Below are 14646 nucleotides of genomic sequence, written 5' to 3'. Positions count from 1 at the left end.
CTGTGGTCACCAGACTCACTGTGGGGTATCTGGTCTCCTTGGTGACCATGTTCCTTCCTGAGAACACAGACCCTTCAGGCCCTGTCAACTTGTGCCCCTGGACACTGGGATCATGCCATCTACTGTGCTTCCTTGTTCTGGCCCATGCTCTTATAGCCACCTGCGCTGCTCACATAGAGAACACATGAACCCACACTGCTTAGTCCCTAGGAAGTTGGTTCTGGCTGTAGATGAACCAACCAACACTCGTTCTGGAGTGCAGCCTTGTGAGCTTGTTCCTGTGACTCTCCCTGGCCAATGGACCCCTTCTCAGAAATCGGGACAAAGTCAGCCTCAGGACTGTGGTGAGTTCGTTGAGGTAGCGTCACTATGTAAGGCCTCGAGGGGCCTTTTCTTCCTTTTTTTTTTTTTTTTTTTTTTGAGATGGAGTCTCGTTGCCCAGGCTAGAGTGCAATGGCGTGATGGCATGGTCTCAGCTCACTGCAACCTCTGCCTCCCGAATTCAAGCAATTCTCCTGCCTCAGCCTCCTGAATAGCTGGGATTACAGGTACCTGCCACCACTCACGGGTAATTTTTGTATGTTTAGTAGAGACAAGGTTTCACCATGTTGGCCAGGCTGGTCTCAAACTCCTGACCTCATGATGTGCCCACCTCAGCCTCCCAAAGTGCTGGGATTACAGGCATGAGCCATCATGCCCAGCCGAGGGGCCCTATTTTCAAGGTTCCATTAGCAGTAAGTGGCAAAGCCAGGTCAGACATAAACTAAAAAGGAGTCATTGCCAGCACTAGGCTATTCCCTAGAGCCTTGGGGCAGGATCACAGCAAGGACTTGGAAAGTAATGAGTAAGAACTCTGTCTTGCTGCATAGCAGACCACTACAAACTTAGTAGGTTAGCATGACAACAATCATTTATTTTGCCCACACATCTGCAGTTTGGATGGGGCATGGCAGGGTAGGCTCATTTCTCTCCAAGCCATGCCAACCTGGGACCACGGTGGTTCACACAAGCCACTCACACAACTGGCTACTGGGCACGTGTTGCTGTGGGGTGGCTCAGATGGAGCTGGGCTTTGCTTGCAGCACAGACTGGGCTCCAGGGACATGTACAGCTAGAGAGCAGCACCGGCTGTATCTCCTTTTATAGGTCAACCTTGGCAGCCATGTAACACCACTTTAGCCTGAGCTCACACAGTCACAAAGGCCTGCCTGATCAAGGGAAGGACTCAACACCATCTCCTGATGGGGGATGACAAGGTAAGGTTCCAGATGAGGACATGGGACCAGAAATTTTTTTTGTGGCCATTTTCAGAAAATGTAATCCATCACAGTAAGGAATCCATGCAACCACTCTCCATAGCTCGTGTGTGCGTGTGTGTACATGTAAGTGTGCATATGTGAGTGTCCACGTGTGCATGTGTGTGTGCATACATGTCTTGCTCCAGCTCTCTCCTCTCTCTGGTCACATGGCCTTGACCTCTGCTTCATCCTCTGTGCTCATGGCCTCAGTTCTTCCTGCCTTCTCAGAATCCCCCCTCCTTCCTTTGGGAAGAGTTCCTCCACATTACTTCTTTTGAGAAACTTCCTCCCCAGGTGTTTTTGGCGGGACTATCCCTCAGGCCACCCATCCCTCCCGGGCAGCAGAGCGGTGGCACATGACTGGAGTTGGGCCAATCCAACTCTTTCCTGAGAATGTGACTTCAGTGGAGAATCCCAGGTGCTAGACACTGGTCACAGCTCTGTCCGTCCAACTCAACCCTTGAAGCATCCACTGCCCAGTTCTTGTTCCCAGACTCCAAGAGCTACCTTACCCGTGCCTTCTGCAGACTCTGCAAGCATCCTGCAGTCTTCCATTAAACACTGATAAATATGCATATTTAGTTCCAATTCCACATAGAGGCTCTGCAGCCGTCTGACCTCTCCCACAATTCCAGATGGCTGATGGCTGAGCTGGGAAGAGGGCTGAGATCCAAACAAGAAATGATCCCTACAACCTTCTCAGACAAATGGCATCATTGCAGGCTGGGCAAATGCTCCAGATGGTGCCTCCTTGATACACTACCATTTAATGTCCACAGTGTCCACACCCCCATTTTACAGAGGCAGTAACTGAGGGACAGAGAAGGCAGAGCTCAGATTTCACAAGACACTGTCTGACCCCATAAGGTTGGCTCCTTCGGTAAACCTCAGAATCTCCTCAAAAGTCAGGTCCCCAACTGTCCTCCCGGAAAAGCAGCCCAGCTCACTCTGAACTGGCAGTGGCTCAGATGATCCTGCTAAGGCCGAGAGATAGGAAAAAAAGTGTTTTTGGTGTCAGTGCATTACAGTCACAACTGCTTTGCTGTCACTGTAGATCGACTGGCTCCAAGTCACACAGCCTCTCATGGCAAACAAATGCTGTTAAGATCCTGCACCAGAGAACAACATTGACAATGAGTGAAAAGATCAATCCTGTGTTTACAGACTTAAAGATCCTTAAGTCAAGCCTGTCATCAGAGCTGCCAAGGACTCTGCCTGTGTGACCAGATGTGCCCGTCCCCCCCGGACGGACTTCACGCTGCACATGGGACCACTGGCTCCTTGGCTGCTTAAACCACTGGGCTCATCTTCAGAAGGTGCCCATGCAATCTGGTGACAAATCCCACCAATTTGTCAATACACTTCTTCCAAGTTTAAAAGCCAGTCATTGGAGGAATTGTTGGCAAATAAGGAAGCTGCTGTAGATGTAAAATGTCAAAGCATGATTCTGCTTTCCTAATGCTTTCTGGATGCTACTTCGTGCTTGGCCCCATATGAAGCACTTAGCGTGCATTGTTTCCTTCGCTCCTCACGTCAGCCCAAGGAGATGGATTTGACCATTGCCCCTATTCTACAGAGGAGGCAGCTGAGCGCCAAAGAGGTAACTCACTTGCCACAGCCACCCTGCTAATGCTTAAGCCACACTAGTCAAGTTGCAAATAGCTTTATGTTTATGCCCAATTTTAAATAGTATAAAAGATAAAAGGGATTTCCTGGCTCTTGAAACTGAAAAGTCTAAACTTGAGGGATGATTTGACTCCGAACATAGTTATCAAGAGCCTGATTTCTTCCCAGCTTTCCTGTCTGCCTCATCATCAAGGGTCTGCCACTTAGGGCAGCAAGATGGCTGCAGCAGTGCTATCCATACACCATGGGTCCAGAAAGGAAGGGAGAAAAATCTCCTTTCCCAGAATCCCTCAGCAAACTCCAGGCTCAGTGGCCCTAACTGGGCCTCTCACCACCCTCAGCTGTGCTCAACGCATACAGTGCCAGTTGTGTGCCCTTTGGAACCAGGGATGTCTCTGACCTCCCCAAACTCCAGGATCATAGGGGGAATAAAAGCCAGGGTTGCTTCCAAAGAGAGTAGAGTGTGTGTTGAGGACAGGTCATCACAACTATGCAGTTGAGGAGCAATGATTTGAATCCAGGCTTGTCTGTTCATTCAGACAGTATTTACTGAGCCCTTGCTATGGGTCAGGCACAACTTTATATGCTGGATACACAAACCTAAAAGGACCCTAACCTAAAAGGCACACACCACAAACCTACAAGGCAGAACAGTTGCCTCTCAAGGCTAAAGTCTCACATTTTTAAAAGGCCTTGGAGCTTCATTAACGTTCTTCTAACGTTCTAATTTTTTTTTAACCATCTTTTCTAGGTATGAATTGACCCTGTGACACCAGGATGGTTCTTTGTCAGCCTCCTTGTCTATAAAATCAGAAATAATGGTACCTCCCCCAATAAGTTATGTGAAAGAAATGAAAGGGGCTTATTACATATGAAACAAAAAAACAGCACAACATCCAAACTACTGAGCGTGCAGTAAATCAACTCTCATTCTCACTTCCATTCCATCCATGCTGATTTAGATCAATCCAAGTATCGCTGCCTTGGGGTTCATAAAGTCATTTCAGTTCATAAAGCACCGAAAATGCTCCTTCACCCTCTCTGCTCAGCCTCCAACGTGTCCTTTTAATAATCCAAACTCTCCACCTACTTAACTGAAGTGTGTGCGTGGGGTCGGGATGGGGGTGCGGGGGGGGGGGGGGGGAAGGGGTGGCCTATACTTAACAGCCCAACTGTTTTCAACTTGTCCTGAAATCTAAGACCAAGATTCTCTTAGGAATGCAAGCAAAGGGAGCCGATGGCACGCCAAGAAAGCACAGGTTAAACTACTTCACTTCATCTAGCCCCAGTTCTCTCCTGGCTTTCCAATTCATTATTCAGCCTCAGACCAGCAGATGGAGCTGAAAATGTTGTCTAAAGAAAGGAGGTTTTTCTTTTACTTTACAAGCTACAGTTTCTCAAGCCGCCACTCTGAATGGTTACATCCTGTTGAGCCTGTTGGTAAAGTTCAGTAAAAATCCAGTCCTCATTCCAGAACAGCTGAAACTTAGCTAGGGACGCGGAAGAACAGAATCCCAACTCCAGACGGGCCCGGGTTTCCCGGGACACCTCAGGCCTCAGGACAGTGGGGAGCCGCCGTCAAGCCTCCGCCTCACCCACGTCCTACCCTCGCCCCAGTCTTCTCCCACTTTTAGCTACATTTCCCATCTGACTAAAACTGGCTTCCTCCGTGTCCACCAGCACATCGCCTCTAAGTGGCTTAAGCTCCTAAGGAGCGATATCGGCTCAGGCACTCCACCACGCGCATGCCACAGGGCGCGGCCGGCGTTGCCCTCGCTGTGGCCTCAAGCATCGCGGCGCCTCACATGTTGCCGGACGGAAGGCCTCGGCGGGGTCAGGCAGCTGCTGCTGGCCGTGACTGCATCAAGTAGTGACGTTTCACGAGTCTTTTAACTGAAATCACTCCAATACAAGGGCATGCGGGACTAGGGGAACGCACTTCACCCGACCCTGCACAACTTCCCCTCCCTCTCCAGCCAAGCGGCCTCCGCGCAGCGGAAAGAAAAGCGAGGCTCTAGGGGCGGGACCTGAGAGGTTTGGCCCAATCAGGGATCCCACCTAACCAGACGGGCGGGGGGGGGGGGTCCGTGACCCGGTTGGACCAATGAAAACTCGAGGATGGATTAGCCGGGGTTTCTGGGAAGGTGACACTCCCGGAAGCTGCCATCTCCTACAGGCCACACATGGGTGGAGTTAGCCTTCCGGCTCGCAGTCCCACTGGCTAACCTCGCTGCCCGTCACGGGAATGGGGGAGAGCGCGGGGCCGGAGCGCCCGCGTCTGCGCGGAGCCCGGCTGGCCGCGCGCGGGAAGCCGCGGAACTGCACCGGAAAGTCCCCAGGCTGTGGGGCCCCGGTGACCCAGAGTTAAGCCTCCAAGAAGGAAGAGGAGGGAAGAAAGGCGGCACTTCCCGTGCCCCTACCCGAGGCCTCGGTGGGCCCACCCTGTGACCTCCGCGGCCGGCCCCTCGGTGGAGCTGCGGCCCGCGCGGGGGGCATCCCGACCGTGGGCGTCGCGGCCCGCGCTGACCCTGGACGTCGCCGCGCAGGTAGGTTGCAGTTCCCCCGGCGGTCTGACCCCGGAGACAGCCCCTCGTGCATACCCCACGCCCTCCTCCATTGTCGGGAATAAGACACGGCTGTACCTTTGTCCACGTGGTAGAGTTGCCTCTCTACTGTGCAAAACGCGTGGCAGCGAATTCTCTTCAATGAGGAGAGGCGCGTCCCCTCACAGAGCAGCTCTCGGGTCTGAGGAGGGCCGGGCAGGGCGTGCGTCTGTCTAGGTTTGAATTAAAGGCGACTCGCAGGAAATAAGGCCATGCCTCTGTGGCAGCTTCTCCCGTCCAGCTCCGGACACTCGACGGTGCGGGCCGTGGGAGGAGGCGGCGGTCTTCACAGCCTCTTAACTCCAGTCCTCAAGGTCTGGTTCTTTTTCTGATGTGACGCAGCGGGGCTGACGGCCCCATAGGTAACTGAGAACCAAAAGTGGAGATTGGCCTTCTATGGAGTGTGGGGGCGTGGCCAATTGTTAGATTGTGTTTGGAAGGACAGCCAGGGGCGGAGAAGAGGGGCATTTCTGAGATGATGGGGGGACTGGTGCCATGGAGGGAAGAGTGAGGTGGAGATCGGGAATTCCAGCCAAAGAGAAATGGGGTCCCTGAGGGAAAATTCTCACTCCGGCAGTCCTGGAGTTGTCCTCATGGAGACTTGCTTACGCGAGTAAAAGGACAGCATCGTCTTGACAAAATTTCAGCCCTCAGTCTAGTCTTGTAAATGATAGATCAGGAATGTTCTTAACCGTCATTACCGTGATCCAGCCCTAGGTTTCCCTTTTCTCATTTGTAAAATTGTTATAGTACTTTTTCATCCATTTGTGGTGACATTTAAATGAGGTAATATATGTGAAGCTCTTAACAAACACAGCGCTTCTTCTTCGTGGGTTCCGCCTGGGGTGGATTCAACCAACCTCAAATCAAAAATACTCTTCAAAAAAGAAAAATGTGTTTGTAATGAACATGTAGAGGCTTTTTTTTTCTTGTCATTATTTCCTAAACTATACAGTATAACAACTATTTACATCCCATCTACATTGTATTAGGTGTTATAAGTTACCTACAAGTGATTAAGGTATATAGGAGGATGCTGCGCATAGGTTGTATCAAACAGTAAACCGTTTTATCAGGGACTTGAGCATCTGTAGGTATTGGTATCCTCGGGGGTCCTGAATCCAGTTCCTCACAAATACCGAGGGACTGCTGTACTTAGTTCAGAGTACAGCTGAGGCTTCACTTTGATGTCTGTGGAGGGCGTGGAAAGACCCACGTCTGAAATTGGCTCTTAACTGCTCATTTTTAGGACAGCTTGCCTCCTAGCCAGCCCTTTACCAGAGGCAATGCACCACCTTTGCAGCTGTTATAAGAACCTGGCTCTTTCCAGCCCTATGTGGAATGTTTTATCGATTTCATAAGCTAATCATTTAAAAAACAAAAGGTCTTTTTTGAAATGAAAAAAAAAATTCACTATTTAAGTTTGTAAGTATAAACTATTTTAGTAATGTCTTCTATTTTAGTAATCCAGTATTTTAGTAATGTCCTCTATTTTAAGTGAAATATTTTAATTATGGAGAAAAGAACATAACAGTTGTACCTGTACCCTGAAAAAAGTAAATGTCAATTTTTTGTGTGCTTTTGTACTTTTTTATTGGGGGGACCATGTGACATTTCAGCTATAGTACACATTCTGTGCCCACACACCCAAGAACTTTGAAATTTAACATGTCTTTCTGTGGAGGGTACTGTGGCTCCACAGGACTTATCTGGTGGATATTAGTACCTGTGTAAGCTGGGTGTCCTCCCTTCTAATCCCCACTCACCCAAGAGGTTTGCTGCTTCCAGCTTACCATGGGGATTATGGCTGCCATTTTGGTTCTGTCCTCATGTCGTTTGTGTTTCTACCCTCTTAAGAAACCTGCCTTCTCTGCCCTCCTAGTTGCTCTTGAGTGAGCTCATGATAGACTTTCCCGGACTCAGCAGCTGACGAGCATTTCATTGGTTTGGTTGGCCTTTATTGAGCCAGTGACCACTCTTCCCTTCAACATGGTCCACTGTCTTTACCAAGGGGCAGTCATGTCTGTTGCAAGCATTCAGGAAAGAGTGGCCTTCCATAGTCAAATGTACTCTATTTTATAAAGTGTGATTTAAAAAATTAATGGTCCAGTCAGCCCTCCTCATCCTCTGGGAATTGATTCCAGCAGCCCCCCTACCCCTGCATCAGACCAAATCTGCTGATGCTCCAAGTCCTTGACATAAAATGGTGTTAAGTCCGGGCACGGTGGCTCATGACTGTAATCCCAGCACTTTGGGAGGCTGAGGCGGGCAGATCACCTGAGGTCAGGAATTTGAGACCAGACTGGCCAACATGGCGAAACCCTGTCTTTACTAAAAATACAAAAATTAGCCAGGCGTGGTGGCGGGCACCTGTAGTCCCAGCTACTTGGAAGGCTGAGGCAAGAGAATCACTTGAACCTGGGAGGTGGGGGATTGCAGTGAGCCGAGATCGTGCCACTGCACTCCAGCCTGGGTGACAGAGTGAGACTCAGTCTCAAAAACAAAAACAAAATGGCATAGCACAGTCAGCCCAATATATTTGCAGGTTTCGCCCTGAGGTTGCTTGAATCTGTGGATGCAAAACCCTCAGATATGGAGTGCTGACTATAACTAAATGTTTTTAACTAAACACAATGTATACTGTCTCAGTTTGCCACAGTGGTAATCCCATCTTAACAGTGAGCAAACTGAGGCTTAGTAAAATTAGGCATTTAGGCGTTGGGTACTATTTGAGCCTACAGTCATTGTTCTGCAGTCTGTAACTATTTTGCCAGTAGTAGAAAAGGAGGAATGTTCCATTGTCAGGGCAGAATGAACTTTGACATTCACATGGGTTCTCTTCAACCTTACTTCCCTGCAGCCCCTGATTCCCCAAGGCAGAGGAAATACCCTGGTGGAGCCCTTCTTCCATAGAAACAGAAATGGCATCTGTGGATTTCAAGACCTACGTGGATCAGGCCTGCAGAGCTGCTGAGGAGTTTGTCAACGTCTACTACACCACCATGGATAAGCGGCGGCGTTTGCTCTCCCGCCTGTACATGGGCACAGCCACCCTGGTCTGGAATGGCAATGCTGTTTCAGGACAAGAATCCTTGAGTGAGTTTTTTGAAATGCTGCCTTCCAGCGAGTTCCAAATCAGTGTGGTAGACTGCCAGCCTGTACATGATGAAGCCACACCGAGCCAGACCACAGTCCTTGTTGTGATCTGTGGATCAGTGAAGTTTGAGGGGAACAAACAACGGGACTTCAACCAGAACTTCATCCTGACCGCCCAGGCCTCACCCAGCAACACAGTGTGGAAGATCGCAAGTGACTGCTTCCGCTTCCAGGATTGGGCCAGCTAGTAGGGGTGGCAGAGGTCTCTGCTTCATTCAGCCCTAGCTCTGTAGAGAAATGCAAACCTCAACTCTCAAGGATGTGAGGAACACAAGTTCATTTCTGTTGTTGCGGAGACACTGCAGACTCCACTGTGCTGAAGTTGAACTCTTTTTTTGTTGCTCAAGTTCTAGGAGTCCCTTTCCTGAATATATACTTGTTTGTGATAGTTTCCTTTTCAAAGTAGTAAACTTTTCTATTTTTCTACTTGCCCAGTAGAGACTCTGATTCTGGAAATTCTGACAAATAATTTAATAATACACATGTTGCTTCTTTCCCCCCATCTGATGTGTTTGACCAGGTTTTGAGGGAGGAGGAGGACCAAAGGCAGAAAGCATAATAGGAAGCACCCGCACAGGGGTGAGGATCAGGGCTTAGTACCTACCCTAGGCACCCTTGACCCACCTGGAACTGTGATTCACAACCCCATGCACACTAGAATCCTTTGGGACACTGAAAATTACCTATGCCAAGGCCATACTGCAGACACAACCATGCCTGAGTCTGTGTGTGGTGGTGGATAGGGTTGTTTTGTTTTGTTTTGTTTTGTTTTGAGACAGGGTCTTGCTCTGTCACCCAGACTGGAATGCAGTGGCATAATCTTGGCTCACTGCAACCTCCATCTCCTGGGTTCAAATAATTCTTGTGCCTCAGCCTCCTGCGTAGCTGGGATTGCAGGCACATGCAATCCACATTGGTTAATTGTTTGCCTGAACCTTTGAGGGTAGGGCTGGGCATGGGCAGTTTTTAAAAGCACCCTAGTTGACTTTTAGGATACATCACCTTAGGATGTAGCAGAATCACCTAACAGATGACTGGGCCCTATCTTAGCACCTTAGCTGAGAATTGATGAGAACAGATGAAATACTAGAGTTAGCTAATAATTGCTTTTAAATGAAGCCATTATATTAAACTCATTCATAAAGAGAAAGTGAATCAGTACTGATTCTGAGAGGAAGAAGCACTGAAACTGTGATGGAGGACATCAGAACTAGAAGCTGCTTTTACTGATCCTAAAGGCCAAACCCAATTGCATTTCTCCAATGTAAAGAATAGAAAACCCTGTAGAAGTTGGACCAATAGATGATGTGCCTGCCATGCTGCAGCTTCCCCAGTTGTCTTTGGTAAGAGTGTGCTAGGTTTGGGATAGGGTAGTCAAGATACTGGAATGGGAAATTTTGAGAAGGGTAAGAATTCTGATGAGCACAGTGACATGGGTAGCTGTTTCCTCTTGACACCCTTTCCCTTCTCTATGATCTGAAGGCCAGTGTTTTGAGAGACAAGGGACCCATCTTAAATACTTGACTTTCTCATTCACTTTGTAGCTAGGCCTGACATGTGATTAAGTTCTGGCCAATGAAATAGAAGGACTGAACTTGTGGGAATTTTCCTTCAACAGACCCTTCCTTCTTCCCCCCTCTATCCTGCTGCCTGGAAAGGTTATGCTGGCCTGACCACAGGCTCTGGCTCAGTCTTGGCCAAGAGAACAGCGCAGCTATACCCCAGAGGTAGGATAGTGCTAAGCTAAAAGGAGCCTAGGTCCCATGTGGAAACACCAAAATAGCCCCAGCTCACTCAACCTAAGACTGATTTTTAAATGAGAAATAAATCCCATCTTAAGCTATTATCAGTTTGGGGTGTGTGACACTGACACACAGCAGTAATCCTAAGAGAGGAAAAGGATTTGAATGGGGCAGACCGTGTTCACTATTAGGCCCAGAGGACGCGGGTCGGCCCCAACTACTGCCCCTCAGGTCCGGGCCAGACCCCCAGTGGGCAGGGCGGATAGGGTACAAGGCGCTGCGTCCCCACCCACACTAGCCTGGTTGCCGGCGGCCTCTAAGGGCACAGCGGGAAGCTCCGCCCTTGCCAGGCCCCCGCCACCCGGGAAGGCAAGACAGGTGTGCGTGGCACCCTTCTCCTTCGTTTCTGGGACACATCACCAACCGTCTGTGCAGCAATTACAGGCAGATGGCCCCCGCTCGTCCCTGTGGGTGGGGTTTCCCAACGGCGGAAAGCGCAAGCCCCTCCCGTTCTGTCCAGCGCGCTGCCGCTGCCTTTGTTACAAGGCAGATGAAGGTGAAGAGTTTACTGGTTTTTATTTTTACAACTTTTTGTAAATTTTAAATTATTCTAGAAAGTTTAAGAAATTAATTATGCTGAGGAGTGTAATCAGCACGCAGTGCGAGTTCTTTCTTATAGTGGCCACGTCCACAAACCCTGTGGTGTGAAGAACAGAAGGCGTTCTGCTTTCTGTGTTTCACTGCTCTCCCTCGCTTCAGCTTCCAGGTCCTGGAGTAGTGGTGACAGCAAGGTCTGTTGGTTTCTTTGGTTTGGGTTTGATGAAAGCCCATTCCAGTGGGGTAGGGGGTGGGCAGGGAGAACAGGGGCTGGGGTGGGAGGGGCAGGAGTAGGGGCCTGGGGGCGGAGGAGATGAAGGGGAGGAGAGTAGCTTGGAGAAATCTGGAAGAAGAGACATTGGAAGGCCGGGGGAGCTGAAATGGACATTAAGTGAAGCTGAGGAGTCCTAGTGAACCTGTTACCTCTGATCCAGCTATTCCCAGAACACCAGGAAATCAAGAAACTTCTGAATGTGGTCTGCTGCAAGTTTGGAAGGTGCACACCTGTTGCTGCTGATTTGGACAATTTGGGGGAAGAACAGATGTAGATGCTGCTTTGGTCGACCTTAAACACCAGCCCTGCCTCCCCTACCACCTTGCCAAATTAGGGCCCCGTCTCTCCTTTAAAGAGCAAACAGAAAACTGGAGAAAGTTACTTTGTCCTGTAGACAAAAGGCTGGGACTACGTAAGAGGCGGGACCCAGGATGCAAAACTTAAGACCAGCCTGGTCAAAAAGGCGAAACCCCATTTCTACTAAAAATAGAAAAATTAGCTGGGCGTGGTGGCGGGCGCCTGTAATCCCAGCTACTCAGGAAACTGAGGCAGGAGAATCGTTTGAACCCAGGAGGCGGAGGTTGTAGTCAACCAAGATCGCGCCACTGCATTCCAGTCTGGGCGACAGAGTGAGACTCCGTATCAAAAAACAAAAAGTCTTAAACATCACCAACGAGCCTTGTGAGAAATGGCTTAACGTTGTGACACCTTGCCCAATTTTAAAGCAGGTAAAGGCGTGTGTCAAAACTCAACTCTTGAATTGAACCCCAGCTGCCCTTTAGGGCATGCTTAATTTGATGTGGACTGTAATCTATTTTGCAGCATTGTAGAGCCTTGGAATCTGCACATTAGTAAGAGCCCCCACGAGGCGGTGGCGTTCTTTCTCGATCGGAGCCCACACGCCTCCTGGGGCGCCCTCTCCCAAGCCGGGCTCCCTGTGAGCGCGGCCGCCCCTCTTCTGAGGGCTGCTCTTCCCCCATGACAAGAACGCCACGCCCTAAGCAGCTCTCAGAACCCAGAGCGCCCATGGGCAGCTCTCGCCAGGACGTGCTGACCGAGGGTAGGCTGCCCAGCAGAGTAGGGATGTTGAGGAAAGGACAGCAGCTCTGCAAAGGAGCTGGGTAAAACCACAGCCCAGACCCCGCTGGCCACCAGTCCGAAACCAAGACGCAGGGGGTCGCGCTGGTTTGGCACTCAACAGCAGGTTCCAGTCTCCCGGATACGGCCGACGTCACTACCCTGCGACCGCTCAGGACCCTTCGGAGGACTCTTGTCAGCTAGTAATCCCGCGGTGGCGCGCACCACGTGACTCCGGCGCCCTAGCCCCGCCCTCCGTCTCCAAGGAGCCCTGGAAGGAACGATACCAGCAGCTCCAGAAGGCGGGGAAGGCGGGGCCGGATTACGGGACAGCCAATGGGCGGGGAGTGCCGCCCAGCCTGCCCCACCGGCCGCGCACTCACGAGCCTGTGGGCGTGCGCCCGCGGTGCAGGTGAGGGACAGCGAGGACATCTAGTGGGTAGGGCGCCGGGGTTGCGCGTGCTTCCGCATTCTTCCTAGCGCGGTTTAGAATTTGATACATTTCTTTCCAGTCTATTTCTATAGATTTGTTTTCAAACCAGATCAGGCCCTCTGTAAAATAGTGTAGCCGTCTTTACTCATTATAACATGGTGAGCATTTCCCCAAGCTATTACACATATTTTTAAACGTTGTTTTAATGACCGGCATAATAATTCAGTGCTTGGATATATCAAATTATTGACCATCTCCTTATAGGTGAGATTGTTTCCAAAGTTTCACTAATATAAGTGCACTGCAGTGAACGCCCTTACATAAAAGTTGTTCACTCCCGTATACTTTCCTCGTGCAGAGTTCTGCAGCATGAAACACTGTAGTTGTCAGTTTGATGTTTTATCAGTGGTTTATTATTGTTTTTATAGTATTCCATTGTCAGTGAAGTATGCCATTCACACTCTCAAGTGAATTGTCTATTCGTATTATTTTTTAAAAAATAACAAACATAAACTTAGAAAGGAGAGCTTTATTTCTTTAAAAGGTGATAACCTGCAAGGTGGCCCTTCTGACAGGCTGGGAAGCACAGCCTCTGACAGAAGCTCAAAAGGCAGGCACCTGGAGGGAAGGAGGCCTAAGACTGGCATTCAAGCTGAAGGGCTTAGCCAAGTACAGGTATGAACAGGCCCCAGGAAGAGCTATGAATATTCATGAAACGGATCCTGACCCATGCTTACTGGACAAACATGCATGTTACAGGTGACCTATGTTTACTTTGGGGTGGACTCTTAGCATTTACATGTATTCATGTATTACACTTAACCCTATATGTTGAAAGGTCTTTTCAGGACACTAATGCACTTGTGTGCAGCCTCTGTAAACCGCCAGAATCAGCCCCTGTTCGGTTTTCCCCTGTTCAGGAAAAAGTTACTGCAGTCAGCCTCTGGTCCAATCAAAGCAGTAATTATTTGTGGAAGTGGTGTGGTGGGGGATGGGGGGCGTCAGCGTGTGGAGGTGGATGAGATGCACAGTGTTTGAATATTGCTTATCTAGAGGCCAGTGCTCGTTTGGCTGCTAGAGAATAAAAACCTTATGGCAGTTAGGGCATAGTTTCTTCCTGAAGTGTAGAGGTGCGTGACAACCCTTGCCGGGCATGGCCCTTCATTGTTTATCATTTAGTATTGCCACAGAGTCTGTGAGTCTTATGACCTCTATATTAACCTTAATGCTAGGATGGGTGATGCACAGAAATGAGGCCTGTCCAACCTCTTGTTCCATCATGGCCAGGAACTCAGTTTTTAAGGTTTCTCTGGGGGTAAAAAAAACTGTTTTTAAGGTTTATTTTCTCCCTCTTGACCAAGAAGGAGTCTGTTCAGTTGGCTGGGAGGCTTAGAATTTTAGTTTTAGTTTACAATATATTTTGCTACTTTTGTGTTAGGCTGGTGTTTTTAACCTTATTCATTTCCAGAAGTTCCTTTGAATAAGCTTGTTGTAATTTCTACCTTGGAACCTGATCTAGTTTATAAATTCCAGTAGCATTTCTAAAGATAATTTTAATATAAAATATATGATTATCATATGCTGTTTCTTTCTTTGGTTAGGCATTAAAGCTATTAAGACACTCAACTAAAGCAATCCTTTCAGCATTGAATACTAGCTAACATAATCAGAGATGGAGTCTTGTTCTATTGCCCAGGCTGCAGTGGAATGGCATGATCTAAGCTCACTGCAACCTCCATCTCCTGGGTTCAACTGACTCTACTGCCTCAGCCTCCTAAGCATCTGGGATTACAAGTGCCTGCCACCACTCCCGGCTAATTTTGTTTTGTTTTTTTGAGAC

At 49.1% G+C, this 14646-nt stretch overlaps 1 protein-coding gene and 2 long non-coding RNA genes across 4 annotated transcripts in view; 1 reads left to right on the top strand and 2 right to left on the bottom strand.

Moving 5' to 3' along the window:
• Positions 1-5913, bottom strand: part of LOC111526255 — a 181300-nt gene extending 175387 nt beyond the window's left edge. For both annotated transcript variants that reach the window (XR_002726313.2, XR_002726314.2), the window contains exon 1: positions 5567-5913. This is a non-coding gene — a long non-coding RNA (uncharacterized LOC111526255). The remainder of the gene's footprint in view (positions 1-5566) is intronic.
• NXT1 (nuclear transport factor 2 like export factor 1) lies at positions 5118-9177 on the top strand. The gene is made up of 2 exons (XM_023191876.2): positions 5118-5470; positions 8388-9177. Exon 2 carries the CDS (start codon positions 8449-8451, stop codon positions 8869-8871), a length of 423 nt encoding a protein of 140 aa, XP_023047644.1. The 5' UTR covers positions 5118-5470; positions 8388-8448; the 3' UTR covers positions 8872-9177.
• A 1807-nt stretch (positions 9178-10984) lies between these two features.
• On the bottom strand, positions 10985-12525 carry LOC111526248. The gene is made up of 3 exons (XR_002726307.2): positions 12352-12525; positions 11446-11535; positions 10985-11365 (listed from the first exon to the last, which is right to left on the bottom strand). It is a non-coding gene; the product is annotated as an uncharacterized LOC111526248 (long non-coding RNA).
• Positions 12526-14646: the final 2121 nt, after the last annotated feature.

Source organism: Piliocolobus tephrosceles, chromosome 20 (genome assembly GCF_002776525.5).
Source record: "Piliocolobus tephrosceles isolate RC106 chromosome 20, ASM277652v3, whole genome shotgun sequence".
In the NCBI taxonomy this organism is placed as follows: domain Eukaryota; kingdom Metazoa; phylum Chordata; class Mammalia; order Primates; family Cercopithecidae; genus Piliocolobus; species Piliocolobus tephrosceles.
Note: the sequence above shows the minus strand (reverse complement) of the source record. Positions and strands in the feature narration are given on the sequence as shown.